Source organism: Nyctereutes procyonoides, unplaced genomic scaffold (genome assembly GCF_905146905.1).
Source record: "Nyctereutes procyonoides isolate TBG_1078 unplaced genomic scaffold, NYPRO_anot_genome, whole genome shotgun sequence".
NCBI lineage: Eukaryota > Metazoa > Chordata > Mammalia > Carnivora > Canidae > Nyctereutes > Nyctereutes procyonoides.
Window position 1 is genome coordinate 35,775,628 of NW_026575030.1, and position 16,706 is coordinate 35,792,333.

Here is a 16,706-nt window from a genome sequence, read left to right on the forward strand (position 1 = left end):
TGCAATGAGGCTAAGAACATGGCTTAGTATAATTTATTTGGTAAATATTAAGATTCTGTATTGCTTAAGATTGCCCTTTATTGTTGATAGGCCTGTGACAAAGCTAAGAATTAAATAGGTCATGTTGCTGATGCTGTTAGTAATGTACAGAAAGTGGAAGCATGCTGGTATTTGAGATTACAGTCTCAACTTAGACTGTTAAGGCCAATTTGTTCTTTTTGGGGCTTGAGCTATAAGGGTAATGGTCTCTACTGTGTTTTTACTTCTCAAAAGAAACAATACTTTATCTCCCTAAGGTTTAAAAACAGGTGTTGGTTTTTCAGAATTTCTTTAGAATTATGGCTAGAAATAAAGCTCTAAGCAATTATTTAGTTATCTAATTTAAATATGATTTACTTTTAAGCAAACTTGCTGCTGATGTAGTTTTGAAAACCCTTGATTTGATGAATAAACTTAAGCAGTTGGTTCCTGGTATGGAAGTAAGCTTCTATAAAATCCTTCAGGTGAGTTTAAACTCTTCAAATACTGAAGTTTATTTATACAAAATGCTCCCTAATATATGAGTTTCTGTTTTAATATTCTTTAGAAACTGTTTCTCTTAGAATTGGGTGTCAGAAGAAAGTTAATTGCCTAAGTAACTATAGTATTCCTACTACATGGTAATTTTATGTAGTTTTGCAGGAGTTGAACATAAATGCTCCTGATTATAATGTACAAGATGTTGCTGGCGCTTCCTCAACCTTTTTCCTTTCTTGTCATCCTGTACGTTTCTTCGTTTATTTCTATTGGCATTGTAGTGAAGGGGATGTGGTATTTGTTTTGGAGTTTTGGGGTGGGGTTGATGATGTGCTTTAAGGGGATAAGGGACACATTTGGAAGAAAAGGACTTGATTGCCTACCCTCTCTAATCTTATTACGACTCACAGAGAATAGCTAACTCAGATTTTGAGTTCTGATGTGTACCTTGAAAGCCACAAAACCTGACTTCTAATAGATACTTAGCAAACATGCGTCAATTGGGTTAATATAATAATTTAACAAAGATGGCTCTGATATCTGTCTAGACAGGGTAAAAGGCAAAACTGAAACCTTATTCAGGGGCCACTTGTACATTTTGAGAGCATAATGCTTAGGAGATGGGGTTCAGATGTTGACTCCACCATCAATCAAGTTGGTGCAGACTTGAGCAAGCTATTTCACTTGTCTGAGCTCTAGTGTCCTTAACTACAGAATGAAAATACTGATCCCCCTCCATGGGAGTGGTTACAAAGAGTTACTATGAGGGTTATGAAGATAAAGGCCGTCTCTTAACATGGTTCTGTGGCCTAAGATTATACTTGAGTACTTACAAGACACTTGACACTGGTAAAATGTAGATTACTATAAAGGATTCATATTTTAATATTTTTTCTCTGTTAACTTAAAAATTGAGTCAAACTGATTATCTGTCAATTAGGAGATGTTTTTCAGAATAAATTATTTAAGGTTTACAGTACTAATGTAAAATATTTACTGACATGAAGGACTTATGCTTTGAGCATAATTGTTTCAGTTACTGAATTCGAATTGAATTAATTTGAATTTTATTTTTGACTTTAATTAGAAATGATAATTATTTTTTCTTATAGCCAGATTTTCTTCTAAGTGTAGCAGAATTAAAACAATAATTCAAAACAGTCTGTTGTGGATGGTATTTTAAATTCATCAAAATATTTAGGACGTGATTTTCATAGGCATAACAACAAAAGCGTTCAAAACTTTGCCCAAATTTTTTTAAAGCTAATGTTCATATTGACTGCATAGATAATTATAACAAAGTAAAGATAAATAAATGCATTCAGATATCAGATAGAAACCTTTCAGAATTTGGCTAGTATCATTTTATGATTTAGCTCTGTTTACTCACCTTGATGTAAAAAACCTGACATTATTTATTCCTTGTGCTTCTTGTTTTCTGGTTTCTGATTTGCTTAGGATCCACGCCTGATTACTCCCTTGGCTTTTGCTTTAACATCAGATAATAGAGAACAAGTACAGTCTGGATTGGGAATATTATTGGAAGCTGCTCCACTGCCAGATTTTCCTGCATTAGTGTGAGTTGTAGTCATTTGCAGTGTATCTCTTGTGCTGGAATATCTTGCTGTGTTTCTTTAGTAGTCATTGATGTAGAAAGACTAGAAAATTTGTGAATCAAAGACTTCATTATAACAGTAATTTTTCAAGTGCTTAAAAGAAAATTTGATTCCAGTAACTGAAAAGACCAGGTATATGCTCAGAGAAAAGTAGCTTCGGATGGGTTAAATATATTTTCCAGGCTCTATGCTGCTCCATCTCTTACGTCCTCTATTTAACATAGTGGCTTCTGGACTAACATCTTACCAGTTCAGTTCTTACAGAGAATGTGCTTTCCCCGTCTCAGCCATACTAAAGAAATAATAAATAAATAAATCCCACAAGCAAACAAGCTTAAAAGACATTTAGATGTGAGGAAGAACTTCCTCAGTTTAAGGGTTGTAGGTAACCACAGGATTGCCAGGGGACAAGAGGGGAATCTGTTCTAAAGGATTAAACACTTCATAAACAACATGGCTTTTAGGACTAAAAAAAACAACCAACAAAAACAAAACAGGAAAACAAATGAAGAGCTTTCCCTTCCCAGTATTTTAAATGATAAGCCTAGGCATTATTTTCATTGACCAAATCTGGGTCATTTGCCAATGAAGGACCTTGGCAGATACCAAAAGTTCATCTGTGAGAACTACATGGACTGAAAACTAGTTTGGAGGCAGTGGGAAAATTCCTAAAGAAAACTTTTGGAAAGTGGAATAAATAATGACCAGGCTGAATTGTCCACTAGACTCATTAATTTCAAACATTAAGAGAATATATTATATTTGAAAAAAAATGAGATTTTGGGGGCTCTCTGTAAACTAAATGGTTGAACAAGTGTCCAGTTGAGTTCTATATTAATTTTTAAAAGTTTAAGTTCCGGGCAGCCCAGGTGGCTCAGCGGTTTAACGCTGCCTTCAGTCCAGGGTGTGATCCTAGAGACCCGGGATCGAGTCCCACGTCAGGCTCCCTGCATGGAGCCTGCTTCTCCCTCTGCCTGTGTCTCTGCCTCTCTCTGTGTGTCTCTATGAACAAATAAATAAAATCTTTAAAAAAATAAAATAATAAAAGTTTAAGTTCCATATACAAATGAATTTTCAAAAGTAATTTGAATAAAATGAAGCAGGTTAGTGACTAGGTAAGACATTTCTGTATGCAGGGATCTGAAAACTATAGCTGGCAGGAGCCTATGTTTGTAAATAAAGTTTTACTAAAAAAAGGACACACCTGTTCATTTTTATATTGTCTGTATTTTCTGTGTCTACATTCATGCTATGCCATCAGGGTTGGATAGTTGTAACAGACTGTACATCCCCTTAGGTCTGAGATATTTACTGCTTTGTCCTTTAAGAGAAAGTTTGCTAACCTCTGCTACGTTGCTATTGTTAAAGATTTACTGGGGCTCCCTGGGTGGCCTAGCGGTTTAGCGCCTGCCTTTGGCCCAGGGCACGATCCTGGAGTCCCGGGATGGAGTCAAGTCCCACATCAGGCTCCCAGCATGGAGCCTTCTTCTCCCTCTGCCTGTGTCTCTGCCTCTCTCTCTCTCTGTCTCTCAATGTCTATGATGAATAAAATCTTAAAAAAAAAAAAAAAAAAGATTTATTTTGTTTATTTGAGAGAGAGAGCACGCACGTGTGCACAAGTGGAAGAGAGGGGCAGGTAGAAACAGGTACCCCGTTGAGCTGGGAGCCTGGCATGGGACTCAACCCCAGAACCCCGGGATCATGACCTGAGCCAAAGGCAGATGCTTAACTGATGGAACCATCCAGGCACCCCTCTGCTTTTTCTTTTAAGAGACTCTGCAAACTCATTTTTCAGAATTAATAATTTAAGTGGTCATAAATTAGGAGATTAAGAACTGTGGAGAATAAGAGGTAGAGACCACATAATCAAAATTCTTTTTATTTTATAGTAGTTATTTTTAAACAAGTAGACAAATAAGGAGCTTCTCAAGTTAAAATGTAGAAATGATTTGTGAAGCTGCTTGATTTTGTGGTGGTTTGGTTGCTCCAGTTGTGGTAATTGGACATAAAGAAAAGCCTCTGTGTTTCAGAATGGAAAGCTTCAGCTTCACTGAAAGTGGGAGTCTCCTCCTCTGTCTCTGCAGATGAGCTCTTCCTACCATTTCTTGATATCACAGCAATCCCTCTCTTACTGGTGTTCTATAATTTTCCTTTAGACATTGTCTCTTTAGACACTCTCTTTAGATACTGCTATCATGTCTGTTTATGTCTTTGTATCCTCTTAGTTTAATAAGGTAAATTTATATGCTGGATGGATGGGGTAGGTGGGTACATAAGTATGTATGCTTGTTTTATTTAGACATTTAACAACATGTGAGGGCCCTTCTAGTCATTTTAGATACTGCAGTAACTTAGACCAGGGCCTCTGTCATATGACTTACATTCTATTTGGGAGACAAGTTAAAAAAAATTAGGTTTCATAATGTGCATGTCAGTATGGGTGGAGGGGCCTCTCTGAGGAAGTGAATTTGAACTGAGATTGATGATAAGAAGGAACCGACTTTATATGGATCTAGTGGGAAGAATGTAGGTAAAGGAACAGCTCATTCAAAGACCCTGAGGCAGGACCAAGACAGAAAGGGAAAGGTTCAGAATGGAAGTCAGGTTGCTGAGAATATAGTGAGAAAGGACATGGGTAAAGGACAGCTGATGTTGCCCACGGTAAGAAGGAAGCATTAACACTACTAAATTTTTACAAATAATCCATACTCACAGACTAGTTCTAGTGCCTCCAAACCAGAGGTGAAATTGTCATTATAAAAGGTTGTATGTAGAAAAGCATTTCTTTGTCAAATATTTAGGATATTTTCCAAAATTTGACTTCATCATAGATACCAAGATTATTTAAAAAACATCTGAAGACTTATATTCCCAAAAAGATCCATTCTAGAGATTCTCTAATTCTATACTAACTGACCTTCCTCTATTTTTTTTAAGGTTTCATTCATTTATTCATGACAGACACAGAGAGAGAGAGAGGCAGAGACACAGGCAAAGGGAAGAGCAGGCTCCATGCAGGGAGCCTGACGTGGGACTCAATCCCGGGACTCCAGGATCACACCCCAGGCTGAAGGCGGCGCTAAACCGCTGGGCCACCGGGGCTGCCCTTTTTTTTTTTTTTTTTTTTTTTAAGATTTTATTCATTGAGAGAGAGCAGGCGTACAAGCAGGCAAGAAGGGCAGACAGAGAATCTCAAGCTGACTCCAAGCTAAGCACAGAGCCTGTGGAGGGGCTCAGTTTCATGACCCCAGAGATCATGTTCTGAGCTGAAATCAAGAGTCAGATGCTCAACCAACTGAGGCATCCAGGCTCCTCCTCCTCCTCCTGTACTTTTTGTAATTATTATTTTTTTTTTATTCCTATTCAGACTTGGAGAAAGTATAGCAGCAAACAATGCTTACAGACAGCAGGAAACAGAACATATGCCCAGGAGAATGCCTTTGCAATCACTAAATCCCAGTCTTCCAACATCTGTAAAATGTTTAACTCCTCCACTTTTAAAAGCTAGAGTTCCTGGATTGAACATTGAGGAATTAATAGAAAAACTTCAGGCTGGAATGGTGGTGAGTAAATAGCCATTTTAAATGGGATTCTGACTGGTACATACCAACTAAATGTCAGCCTTGATTATTAACATTTATTTAAATAACTTTAGATATAAATTTGATCAATGAAGCCTTTTAATATGAAAATAACAATATTCTAGAAATTTTGGGAAGAAAAAGATTAGCTATAAAATCCCCACATTTTAAAACAGCATTTTCCCCCTAGTCATCCCCAGTTAGTCCACCCTCATCCTCTCTGTCCTTGTTTAAGAAATCTATCCCACAAGCATACCAAGTCCTACCCAGATACCCTTCTCCAAAAGCCAGGTTAGCAAAATGTTTGTGAAACACCTCACAAGACATTCATTTCTTCACTTTGTTACTCATGAAGCCTTAATGATTTAGTTTCACACTAGGCATTTATTTTTTTATTGTGCTGAGTGTTAAAATTTTCTGATTTTTTTTTTTTTTTTTTTACTGTTGTCCTGAAACTTAGGTAAAGGATCAAATTAATGATGTGAGAATATCTGACATAATGGATGTATATGAGATGAAACTGTCCACATTAGCCGTGAGTACAAGCTTATTTTAGCTCTGTGTAACAGTTAAGCTTTAATAGATGTTTTCTGTGATAAAGGTCAATGGTATGTTTTCTTACAGTCCAAAGAAAGCAGGCTACAAGATCTTTTGGAAGCAAAAGCTCTAGCCCTTGCACAGGCTGATAGACTGATTGCTCAATATCGCTGTCAAAGAACTCAAGCTGAGACGGAGGTGTGTACAATATAAATAATGACTTATCCAGTAAGTCAAAAAATAAATGAAGTAGAACGTGTACAAAATTTTAGTTATGTTTCGGTTACCCTGTCTGAAGTAAACTGTTCTCAGCATTTGATACGACTATTCCCTCCATCTTGACACCTTCCCCCTTTAATTTGGATTACCCCATTACCTTCTGATTTTCTTTCTACCATAATGGATATTCTTTTCCTATATACTTTATGAATTTCTCTTTCTCCACTCAACCCTCAAATGTTGGTTTCTCCCAACATTATGTTCTAAGCCCTTTGTCCTTTGGGTGACCCAGAGTTTCAGTCATTATCGAATGTTAATGCCACCTATTTTATGTGCTGAGCCCAGATCCTTTTTACTAAGTACTAAATGCTTCCTGTATAGCTGTTTCAATATATCACAAATACTTCCCATTCAGCATGACCAATCCTGAACCCATTACCCTTTTTAAAAATTTATTCTTATTTATATATTCCCTCTTGTTCTTCAAAGTTTTCCAGACCAGAAACCTAGAAGTCACATAATTTACCTCCTACAATTAGTCATTCTCCAAATCCAGTTGATTCTAGCTTCTGAATATTGCTTTTTTGTGCCTTATCTCTGTTTTTGCCCTATTTGCTATGGATCACATCCTTTTCATTTTTTATATAAATCATAGCAGAGCCTCTAGTCTCTATACCCTCAGTCTGGAGCCCTCTTCTCAACCACCCTCTATGTGCATCCCCAGTCATCTGTCTTTTGCATTTGGTTCCACCCTCCCTTTTCTCCCACGATGATCCGTGAGGCTGCAATCTGATTTTATTGCTTCTATGCTAAATACTGTGTAGTGGCTTACCATTTTACTCAGCAGATGATTTTAAATTCCTTAGTTTGGCACACATGATTCTAACTACTTTCATTCTGCATCTCCTTGCATTTCTGTGCATTCTCTGCAATCAACTATATTAGATTACTTTGCAGTTTCTTACACAGTTTTATTACCTTGCAGTTACTTGACATACTCAGGTTTCCTTGTCCTTGTAACTTGCTCATCCATGTCTGGAACACCTTTTCCTCTTTCTCTGCCTAATTCCTAATAATCCTTCAGATTTTAGTTTAAATATCCCCATTTCTTAGGAAGCTGTCCCACAAATGTGAAAATTATATAACCGTCCCGCTACCCTCAATGTCAGAAACTCTTTCAGTATCTCCCGGCCCCAGCAAGCACAGTACTTGGCACATGGTAGATGCTTAGAAAGTTTGGCATTTGCTGTGTGCTTATATAAACACAACGTATACATTAGGAGTGAGAGCTTACTGCAATAATATGGAATTCCTAGCAAATATAAACAGTCTCAACAGTTCAGTGTCATTTATAAAGAATTATAATAAAGTCATCACTTTAGAGAGAGGCATTAAAATCACTGACACATAAAATACCATCAAGTTTTCTCAGAGTACATGTATTTGAAAAAATATGAATAAATATAACCATACGTTTTCCTTTTCTTCTTTTGAAAAGGATTCGTTTATCTTGACTGATGGCATGTTAAATATATCATAAATTGCAACAAAGAAAATTAGTGATATTAAAATCATTTTGTCCTCTCTCTTCTCATAGCACATTCTTAGATTCTATTTTGGACATGTCTTGCATTTTACTGGAGAACTTAATGTTTTATCCATTTTACTGGAAAGGCTTCTTATAAAAATAACACTAAATAGTAGGGTATTATTGCTTTATATATAGACTGTCATAAAAACAGAGAAGGGCTTAGGTTTTTATCTGGTTCAAAATGAGAGTATTTTTCAGGCTAAAGGGAAGTTCACTTCTCATTCTAGTTTTCTGTTTCTTTAATATTTCATGTCACAAATTGATTTTCTGTGTAAAGTTAGAATTTAAAATGAATACACAGCATTGCTTTTCTGTGGCCCTAAAATCCTTTTGTAAACATTCACATATTCTGATAATTTGTGAAACTTACACATCACAAGTGAAGTATTGCTTACTTAAACTCAAGATCAAAGTCGGAAACAGAATACAGGTCTCTGTTTCTTTCCATGTCACATATTAACTTAGGTGTATTTCATGATTGTGCTAGTTTAATTTTAAGTGTTTGCTTAACATCTGTGATATAGTTAAGATCTTATTCTAAATTTCTACCTGAAATGGGAAAACTGATTTTTCTAACTTTCTGGTTTAGTGTTAATGGCTGGCCCCAAGGACCACACATACTCTTTCAATGGGGTACACAGAATGTAGTGCTACCTTCATGTTGTTATAGTTGTGTTCATTTCCATGAATCTGGTCATATCAGGATTATTCTAGTCAGAACAATCTATTAAGTAAAAAAACTGTAACAGTGTATATGTGACTAACAAAACCTTATATAACCCAATAGATGCTAGCCTATTAGATATTTGGTAAACCTTTTAAATTGTAGAAACTGAGCATATTACATACATGGTAGTAGAGAAGTCTCTTTTGTTTTAGGCACGGACACTTGCTGGTATGTTGAGAGAAGTTGAAAGAAAAAATGAAGAGCTTGGTGTGTTGCTGAAGGCACAGCAGGTTGAATCAGAAAGAGCACAGAGTGATATTGAGCATCTCTTCCAACATAATAGGAAATTAGAGTCTGTGGCCGAAGAACATGAAATACTGACAAAATCCTACATGGAACTTGTTCAGAGGTAAATTAATAAAGTAAAAGTTCCTGTGTAACGTTAGAATTTAAAATGAACACACAGCATTTCTTTTCTGTGGCCCTAAAATCCTTTTGTAAACATTCACATGTTCTGATAATTTGTGAAACTTACACATCACAAGTAAGTGAAGTATTGCTTACTCAAACTCGGGATCAAAGTTGGAAACAGAATACAGGTCTCTGTTTCTTTCCAGTTGACTCTGCTACTTTCATGTATTCATGCAGTCCTCTGTCGTCTGGGATGTTAGCACCACAAAAACAAGTTGAGTCTCTTTGTCCTGTAGGTCCTGGAACAGTACTCAATACACAGGCATTCCGTAAATGTTAAGGGACCTTAGTTATCACAATTCATGTTAAGTTGAGCCACATGAATTGGCCATTTCTGCAGATCAAATGTGTTTCATAGTATTCAGTCTAATGGCAGGGAAATACAGCTGTCAGTGTTTAAATCATTGCTAAATCTGTAGTCAGTATTTCTTCTTAATGTCATTGAATATGGTTTACTTATATGTGTGACTACATCTGTAGAATAAATTCTTAAAAGTAAATAGTAGGGTTAAAAGGTATGTGCTTTCAAATTTTTGATGGATTAAGTTTCCTTCCAAAAAAGCTACACTTATTTATATGCTTACTAACAAAATGTGAGATTGATCACATTTTCCTCCTTCGTCAAACTTTTTAATCTTTTAGATCAATTTTAAAACTTCTGAAATATAAGGAAGACCAGGAACAATTACAGATTTTCTACCAAATGATAAAAATTAAAACATTCTGGTTCACTTGTTCTTTGTTTTAATTTATAATTTAAGATCGGTTAAGATTTGAAAAAATGTTCTATTTATGCTATTAATTTAGAGATCTAGAAAATTTAAACTTTGCAAGGTTCATGTACTTACTTGCCCATCAATAACAATGAAGGGTGGAAAAATGTATGGCATCTAGAAAATTTGTGATGCTAAAATTTCCTAAACAGGATATTTTCTCCCAGCAACAACTTTCTTCAAAGTCTGCTTGAGGCAGCCCTGATAGAGTGGACTATTGGTGGTAAGTCAGGGTGTGAGAAAAAGTAAGCAGTGGTCCCACAGAAGTATGCAGTTTCCAGGACCCGCTGTTGTTCCAGATAATAAATAAGGGGCCAAGAGGTAAAACTCCTGCCTTCACGGGCCAGAAGGGTAAAGAAAGGTCATTTGTAATGGTAGGGACTATCTAAAGGCATTCAAATTCAGAATTTTCAAAACCATATGGGACGGATAAAACACTTTCTAGGCAAATTTGGCCAGTGCCACCAGTTTGTACTTAGTGAAGGGAGGAGGACATTTTATGCTTAAGATACCTGGGTGTCAAAGTATCACTTAAGGAAGTATTACTGTGTTTACTTTGCAAGTAAACTAAGCAGGATTGTTAAATGCAGAGCTCTAAAGAAACGAGAAGTTTAATATCCTCAACTACTTCATTAGTTTGACATTTTTAATTCAATATACGTTATACCGAAGAGGCTAATGATGGCAGATATTTTTGTTTTTTAATAGACTTCATCCTTTTATAGAAGTTTTTTTTTATATATATTTTTTAATTTTTATTTATTTATGATAGTCACAGAGAGAGAGAGAGAGAGAGAGAGAGAGGCAGAGACACAGGCAGAGGGAGAAGCAGGCTCCATGCACCGGGAGCCTGATGTGGGATTCGATCCCGGGTCTCCAGGATCACGCCCTGGGCCAAAGGCAGGCGCCAAACCGCTGCGCCACCCAGGGATCCCTTTATAGAAGTTTTTGAAAAATTTCTGGACCTATGAAAATATCTATAATATATATAGCAAATTATATAGCAAATTATGTTATCTGCAAAGCTCTGTATTCATAAATATGAGGTCAGTGCCCTGCACATTTCCTTTTTAGAGTAAATACTACCTCCTAAGTCAGCTAAAACTATCTTTAATGTGTTTTAGAGTTAATCTAACTTTCTTTATGTCCTGCTTATTCATGACATTCCTCTCCTTACCTTCAGTGTTTGCAGTTTGATTTGAAGAAATAATAAAGGACACACAGTTTCTTTTCTCCATCATATTTGCCTCCATAAAAATAACTTGTTTTTTCTTCTTGTTTTTTCATCTTGTTTTTTCAGGAATGAAACCACTGAAAAGAAGAATAAAGATTTACAGACCACGTGTGACTCTCTGAATAAACAAATTGAGACGGTGAAAAAGTTAAATGAATCATTCAAGCAACAAAATGAAAAGTAAAATCTCTAGTTCTTAGTTCTAATTACTTTGGATTTTTAAAAACCAGTGCTTCCTCTTATACAGAGCATTGTTTTTTATAGATAAAATTAATACAATTATCACTTATTTTTTTTATTATAACTTATTTGAGATATAAAATATATACTTGGCAAAATGTAAAGGTAATTACTGATCATGTTTTCTTCTATATTTTTTTATAACTTCAGAACTATTGCCCAATTATTAGAGAAAGAAGAACAGAGAAAAGAAGTCCAGAACCAACTTGTAGACAGAGAATGTAAGCTAGCAAGTAAGTAGCTTCTTATTTAATAAAAAAATCAGAGCATGATTTTATTTTCTACTCTCATTTTTTTAAAAATATCACATTTTAAACAGCTCCCTTCTTCTAGTTAGATTGATTAAGTTGAAAAAGCAATTTATTTTTTTAAAATCTGGGAATTAGAGGAAATGATTGTCTTTTTAAAATACTTTTAAAAGAATGTAACAGCAGGTGGCAGTGCTAGGTAACTTTTAGTTACCAGCTTCTTAGAGGCAATAGCTCTGAAATGATCCACAGAAATATTTGTGTTCTAACTCACTTGCCTTAGAGCACGGACATCTGCCTATATAATCATTCATACTTTTCTCCATCTCTTTGCTAACCCTTAAGCTATGAGGATTTCTTTCTCCTTGTTACTCTCTTTATAATATCAGTAACAGAGGAAGAGGGAAAGACGTGGAGATTTGGCTTTTTCTGTGGAATATTGGCCTAGGGGAAGAGTTTTGTGGTATATTTTTATTCATCAGATATTATAAAACTTTTATTTCCAGGAAGATACTTCTTCATCTTCCCATCTTGTCATTCTTCTGCTCTAGTTACTTAGTGGCTAATAAACCTTTTCAGGGTAACATCGATATAGGACCTCTGAGCATATAACGGACTGTTTGTTTGTTTTAAGATTTGCAACAAAAAACAAAATTACAAGAAGAAAAGATTAAAATCTTGCAGAAAGAAAGGGAAGATAAGGAAGAAACCATTGATATCCTTAGAAAGGAAATAAACAGAACAGAACAAATAAGAAAAGAATTAAGCATTAAGGTAAGAATCTGTTGAGTTCTCATCTCATTTGTACGAATGAGTAAGTCTGATTTTGTGGAGAAGGTGAATTTGGATAAGTTACAATTCTGTTTCTTTAGTAATTTTATTTGGAAGATACTACAATTTCAAAATGGACCATTGTTTTTTTATAAAGAAAGGTTCTCTCAAAATATGAAAGCCTGTATTTCCTAAAATCATGGAAAAACTTATTTAATATATATTGTGTGCCAGCAGTTATTGCTTTTAAGTGAGGAAATACAGAAGAGTTCCCAGTTCTGGATGTCACATGTAGGTGGTGCTGTATGTGGCTGCCTCTCCCTGCGTTTAGAGATGAGAATAATAACAGTAGTTCCTATTTGTGAAGAACTTTATAATTTACAGAGGACTCTGAAACAGTTTTCTTAATCTTCTCTTTGACAAACATATTAATAAATAAGTATCAATAAATGTTTTCAACCTACAAATGAAACTCAGTCTTGAGTTACTGAGGGTCTGTCACAAAGCTAAGTGCAACAGTAGACTTACATAGTATTCTGAATCTAAGTCCACTGTGACTCATTCCACATTTTATCATGGTTGTTTGTATGTGGTAGCTGTGAATAGCATTTTCTGCCCCATCTGCTACCAGAAAGGTGAGAACACACCAGTATTAAATGACCACTTCAACAACTCTAGAACACAAGTGACAGAAGAGGTGTAAAATTTAATGCTGCATTTACTGATTTCCTGCTTCTGCTTTAATGTGGTCATCTTAATAATGATTCTAAGTTGTAATGTGTAGTGTTTTTGCAAAATTTAGCTGCTAATTTGACTAAAAAGACTGAATTGTCTTTCCAATTTGTATTATATTTTTAATAATTACTTAACCTTACCATATAATTTAATTAACAAAAATATAATACATATTTGTAATGTGTCTTTTGACATGGTTGTTTTACAAATGAAAAATAGGACATCTTAAGATATCTGTGAAGGGAAGACATGCTAAGTTTGTTTTCCTCAACTCATTTTCCCTCCCCTCTCCTCCCCCACCCCCCCAATTCCTAGGCTTCCTCCCTAGAGGTTCAGAAGGCCCAATTAGAAGGTCGATTGGAAGAGAAAGAGTCGCTGGTGAAACTTCAGCAAGAGGAGTTGAACAAACACTCTCATATGATAGCAATGATCCACAGCTTAAGTGGAGGAAAAATAAGTCCAGAAACTGTGAATCTCAGTATATAGACATTGTGTATTTATCTTCCAGGGGAGGTGTGGTAGGGAAGGTAATTTGTGACTCCGGAACAATAGTCAATTATTATCTAATTATTAATTTAGTAAAGAACCTGATCTGATAAATATTTTTATTTGGTCTTAAAAGTTTTACTTCTTGTTTCTGGCTTTTATTGCTTAAAGCTTCTTTGGTTCTTCTATTAGAATGTTCTTCTTGACCGCCATTATTGTTTTTCTAAGCTTTTTCCTCTTTTTCTTGGTTGTTTTCCACTTCTGCTTTTTAATTTATTCTCATTTGTGATTAGATTTTAAAGTCAAACTTTCTTGATATAACCTCCTAGAGATTAAGAAATTGAAAATATAATTATTAGTATAAAAGAAGGCATGGCATTGCCAGAGAAGTTTTTCTCTAAATAACACAAAAGAAAATTCACTAAACTTAAAATAATTGTATTATTGCATTTAAGATGCAGTCAGATTTATGGTATTAGTTCTAAATTTGAAAAAAAATGCAGTGAATAGTTAGAGAAATAATATGAAAAAATAGAAAATATCTGTGTTAAATGAATACATTGTCACATCTTAAAAAGCTATTTGTAGAATTATTAATGAGTAGCCATAGTGTTTTACTCTTTTTAAAATATACCATGTTGATCTGCCCATATCATTTCCAATCCATTATGAATTTCTTTTGATTTATACAAGGATAACTTGGATTCTGCCCTTGCTACATAGTGAGACATTTATGATTTGTTGATTCTAATGTGAATTGCATTTAATTTCTTTCATTTAAATAGTTTTTAATTTGGCCATTTAATTTTAAGGCATAGGTTAAATATCCTTGTTCATGTATCTCTTTAATACAAGAGAATTTTTCAGTACGCTTCATTTGTTTTTTGTTGTTGTTATATTTTATTTACTAATGGGAGACAGAGAGTCAGGGAGCCCGATGCAGGACTCAATCCCAATACTCCAGGATCACACACTGGGCCAAAGGCAGATGCTCAACCACCGCACTGGGCCAAAGGCAGATGCTCAACCACCGAGCCACCCAGGTGCCCCAGTACTCTTCATTTGAATCAAATGTTGTAAATAGTGTTTAAGAATAGTTTTTGTATCCATATTTTAGTTGGTTTTATTGCTATAGTTTCCAACCATTAATTTTGCTTGATGTTTTCTTCCCTGTTTATATCTTCATGTGACTTAAGTGAATTTAGATTTACTTCTATTTTTCAATTATAGTATATCTGAATTTATGTTTAGAAGTTAAATATATTTTCATAATTTGCTAATTACATTAAGTATCAAACTATCATAGTTTTACATTTTTGAATACATGTATAGTTCTGCAAATTTTTTTAAAAAGCATTGTACAGAGTAACACATTTTAGGTTGCTACTTGTTCTATAAGGGGTACATTCTGTTTCTCTTTTGAAATTGCAGGGATTTTCATTTTTATTTGAAAACAGTGTTTAAATGGATAGAGATGACTGAAGAACAAAAGGCTCTGTAAAGTAAAAAATTTCTGTAAAATAAATAAATGAACCAAAAGCTCTAAGGAAAATCAAACTATCTTGACAGTTTAGACACTTTCGAGACACTGAGCCTAGCCCAGTGCTGCCCAATAGAAATTTTTGTAATGTTGGAAATGTTCTATGTACTGTCCAGTATCATAGTCTTTAGCCACATGTGATTTTTAAGCACTTAAAATATGGCTAGTGCAACTGAAGAATTTAGATTTTAATTGCCATACTGCTGGACAGTGCAGACCTAGTCCATTCTTGCAAGAATGCATTTATTTAAGGTACTCAATTTGCCTATTCTTAAAGACCCATATAGACAGAGACTCCATATATTTTTTAGCAGCCTTTTTTTTTAATACAACAGTTTTAATTGTTGTATTGAAGTCATTCCTGATGTGTCTCTAAAGAGAAAAATAATTTAGCTTTAAAGGTGAGTACTAATCATCCTCTTCATTTCTTCTGTTTATCCTAGTCTGTCTCTTACAGCCTCTTTCATATGGTTTCTATTATTTTTCTTAACCTTAGTATGTTGAGCACTTTTTTATTTGTTTGCTTCTTAGGTCTATGTACCTCAGGTTAAAATAACAAGGGGTATGTGTGTGGGGGGGGGTATTTTCTTTCTTTAAAACAAATGATTTCTTTGTGTCCATGTGTGCATAACCATTTCCTAATAGAAAAAGTAGAACTAAATAATGCATCATTGTCCTAAAATTGTTCAGATTCTCTAAAAATTTTGCTATGAAAAGTTTGTCCAAGTGTATATTAGCACAGTTCCTTTTGCCATTTACATTTGCCACTTGAGTAGACATGGACTACTCTTAAAATTTGGCTGATTGAAGTTTATACTAAACTGTCTATTTAATGTCAGGGCAAAAACAACTACTTGTTAAAACTTAATGCTGTGTTTTGGGGGAAAATGATCAGATTAGTGTCCTTTTAGTTGTATTTATTTGTTATAAGGCTACTTATTTATGTGAAGGATATAATGAGACTCTGTCTTGAGTTAGGATTCTTAGTTAAATGAGAATGTTTGACTTTCAACTTCCACCTGAAACTCATTCACATATGTTAAGGTACCTCTAATCAAGGTATATTCCTTAAAACTCATAACCTTTAATTTGATTCTTTTCCTCTTTTCAGATAGTTACAAATTGTGTTTACAGCCTTGTTTCTGATTTATCTACTGATGAACGAAACACATGCCCTGTACAAAGTAATTAACTTTGTAGGAGTCAATAAACATTTCTGTAAATGGCCAGATAGTAAATATTTCAGGCTTTATGAGTCATAGAGTCTCTCTTACAACTATTCAATTCTGCAACTGTAGCAAGAACACAGCCATAGATAGCATATACATGAATAGGCATGGTTGTGTTGTAATAAAACTTTATTTACAAAAACAGTCAAGCCTTTACTATTGGGTGCTATATCTTACTGATTAATTAGCCCTTTTATCATTAAGAAATGTGTCTATCTTTGGTAAACTTTGTCTTAAGTCTATTTTATTTGA

The 16,706-nt window shown here is 34.7% G+C and overlaps 1 protein-coding gene across 1 annotated transcript in view; it reads left to right on the forward strand.

Moving 5' to 3' along the window:
• The window catches only part of CIP2A (cellular inhibitor of PP2A), a 36,182-nt gene extending 19,732 nt beyond the window's left edge, over window positions 1-16,450 (forward strand). The window contains exons 12-21 of the mRNA XM_055316423.1: window positions 404-503; window positions 1,975-2,093; window positions 5,500-5,695; window positions 6,174-6,248; window positions 6,338-6,448; window positions 8,940-9,136; window positions 11,272-11,385; window positions 11,596-11,678; window positions 12,328-12,467; window positions 13,515-16,450. Coding sequence (XP_055172398.1) covers window positions 404-503; window positions 1,975-2,093; window positions 5,500-5,695; window positions 6,174-6,248; window positions 6,338-6,448; window positions 8,940-9,136; window positions 11,272-11,385; window positions 11,596-11,678; window positions 12,328-12,467; window positions 13,515-13,685 — 1,306 coding nt within the window. The 3' untranslated portion in view covers window positions 13,686-16,450. The remainder of the gene's footprint in view (window positions 1-403; window positions 504-1,974; window positions 2,094-5,499; window positions 5,696-6,173; window positions 6,249-6,337; window positions 6,449-8,939; window positions 9,137-11,271; window positions 11,386-11,595; window positions 11,679-12,327; window positions 12,468-13,514) is intronic.
• Window positions 16,451-16,706: the final 256 nt, after the last annotated feature.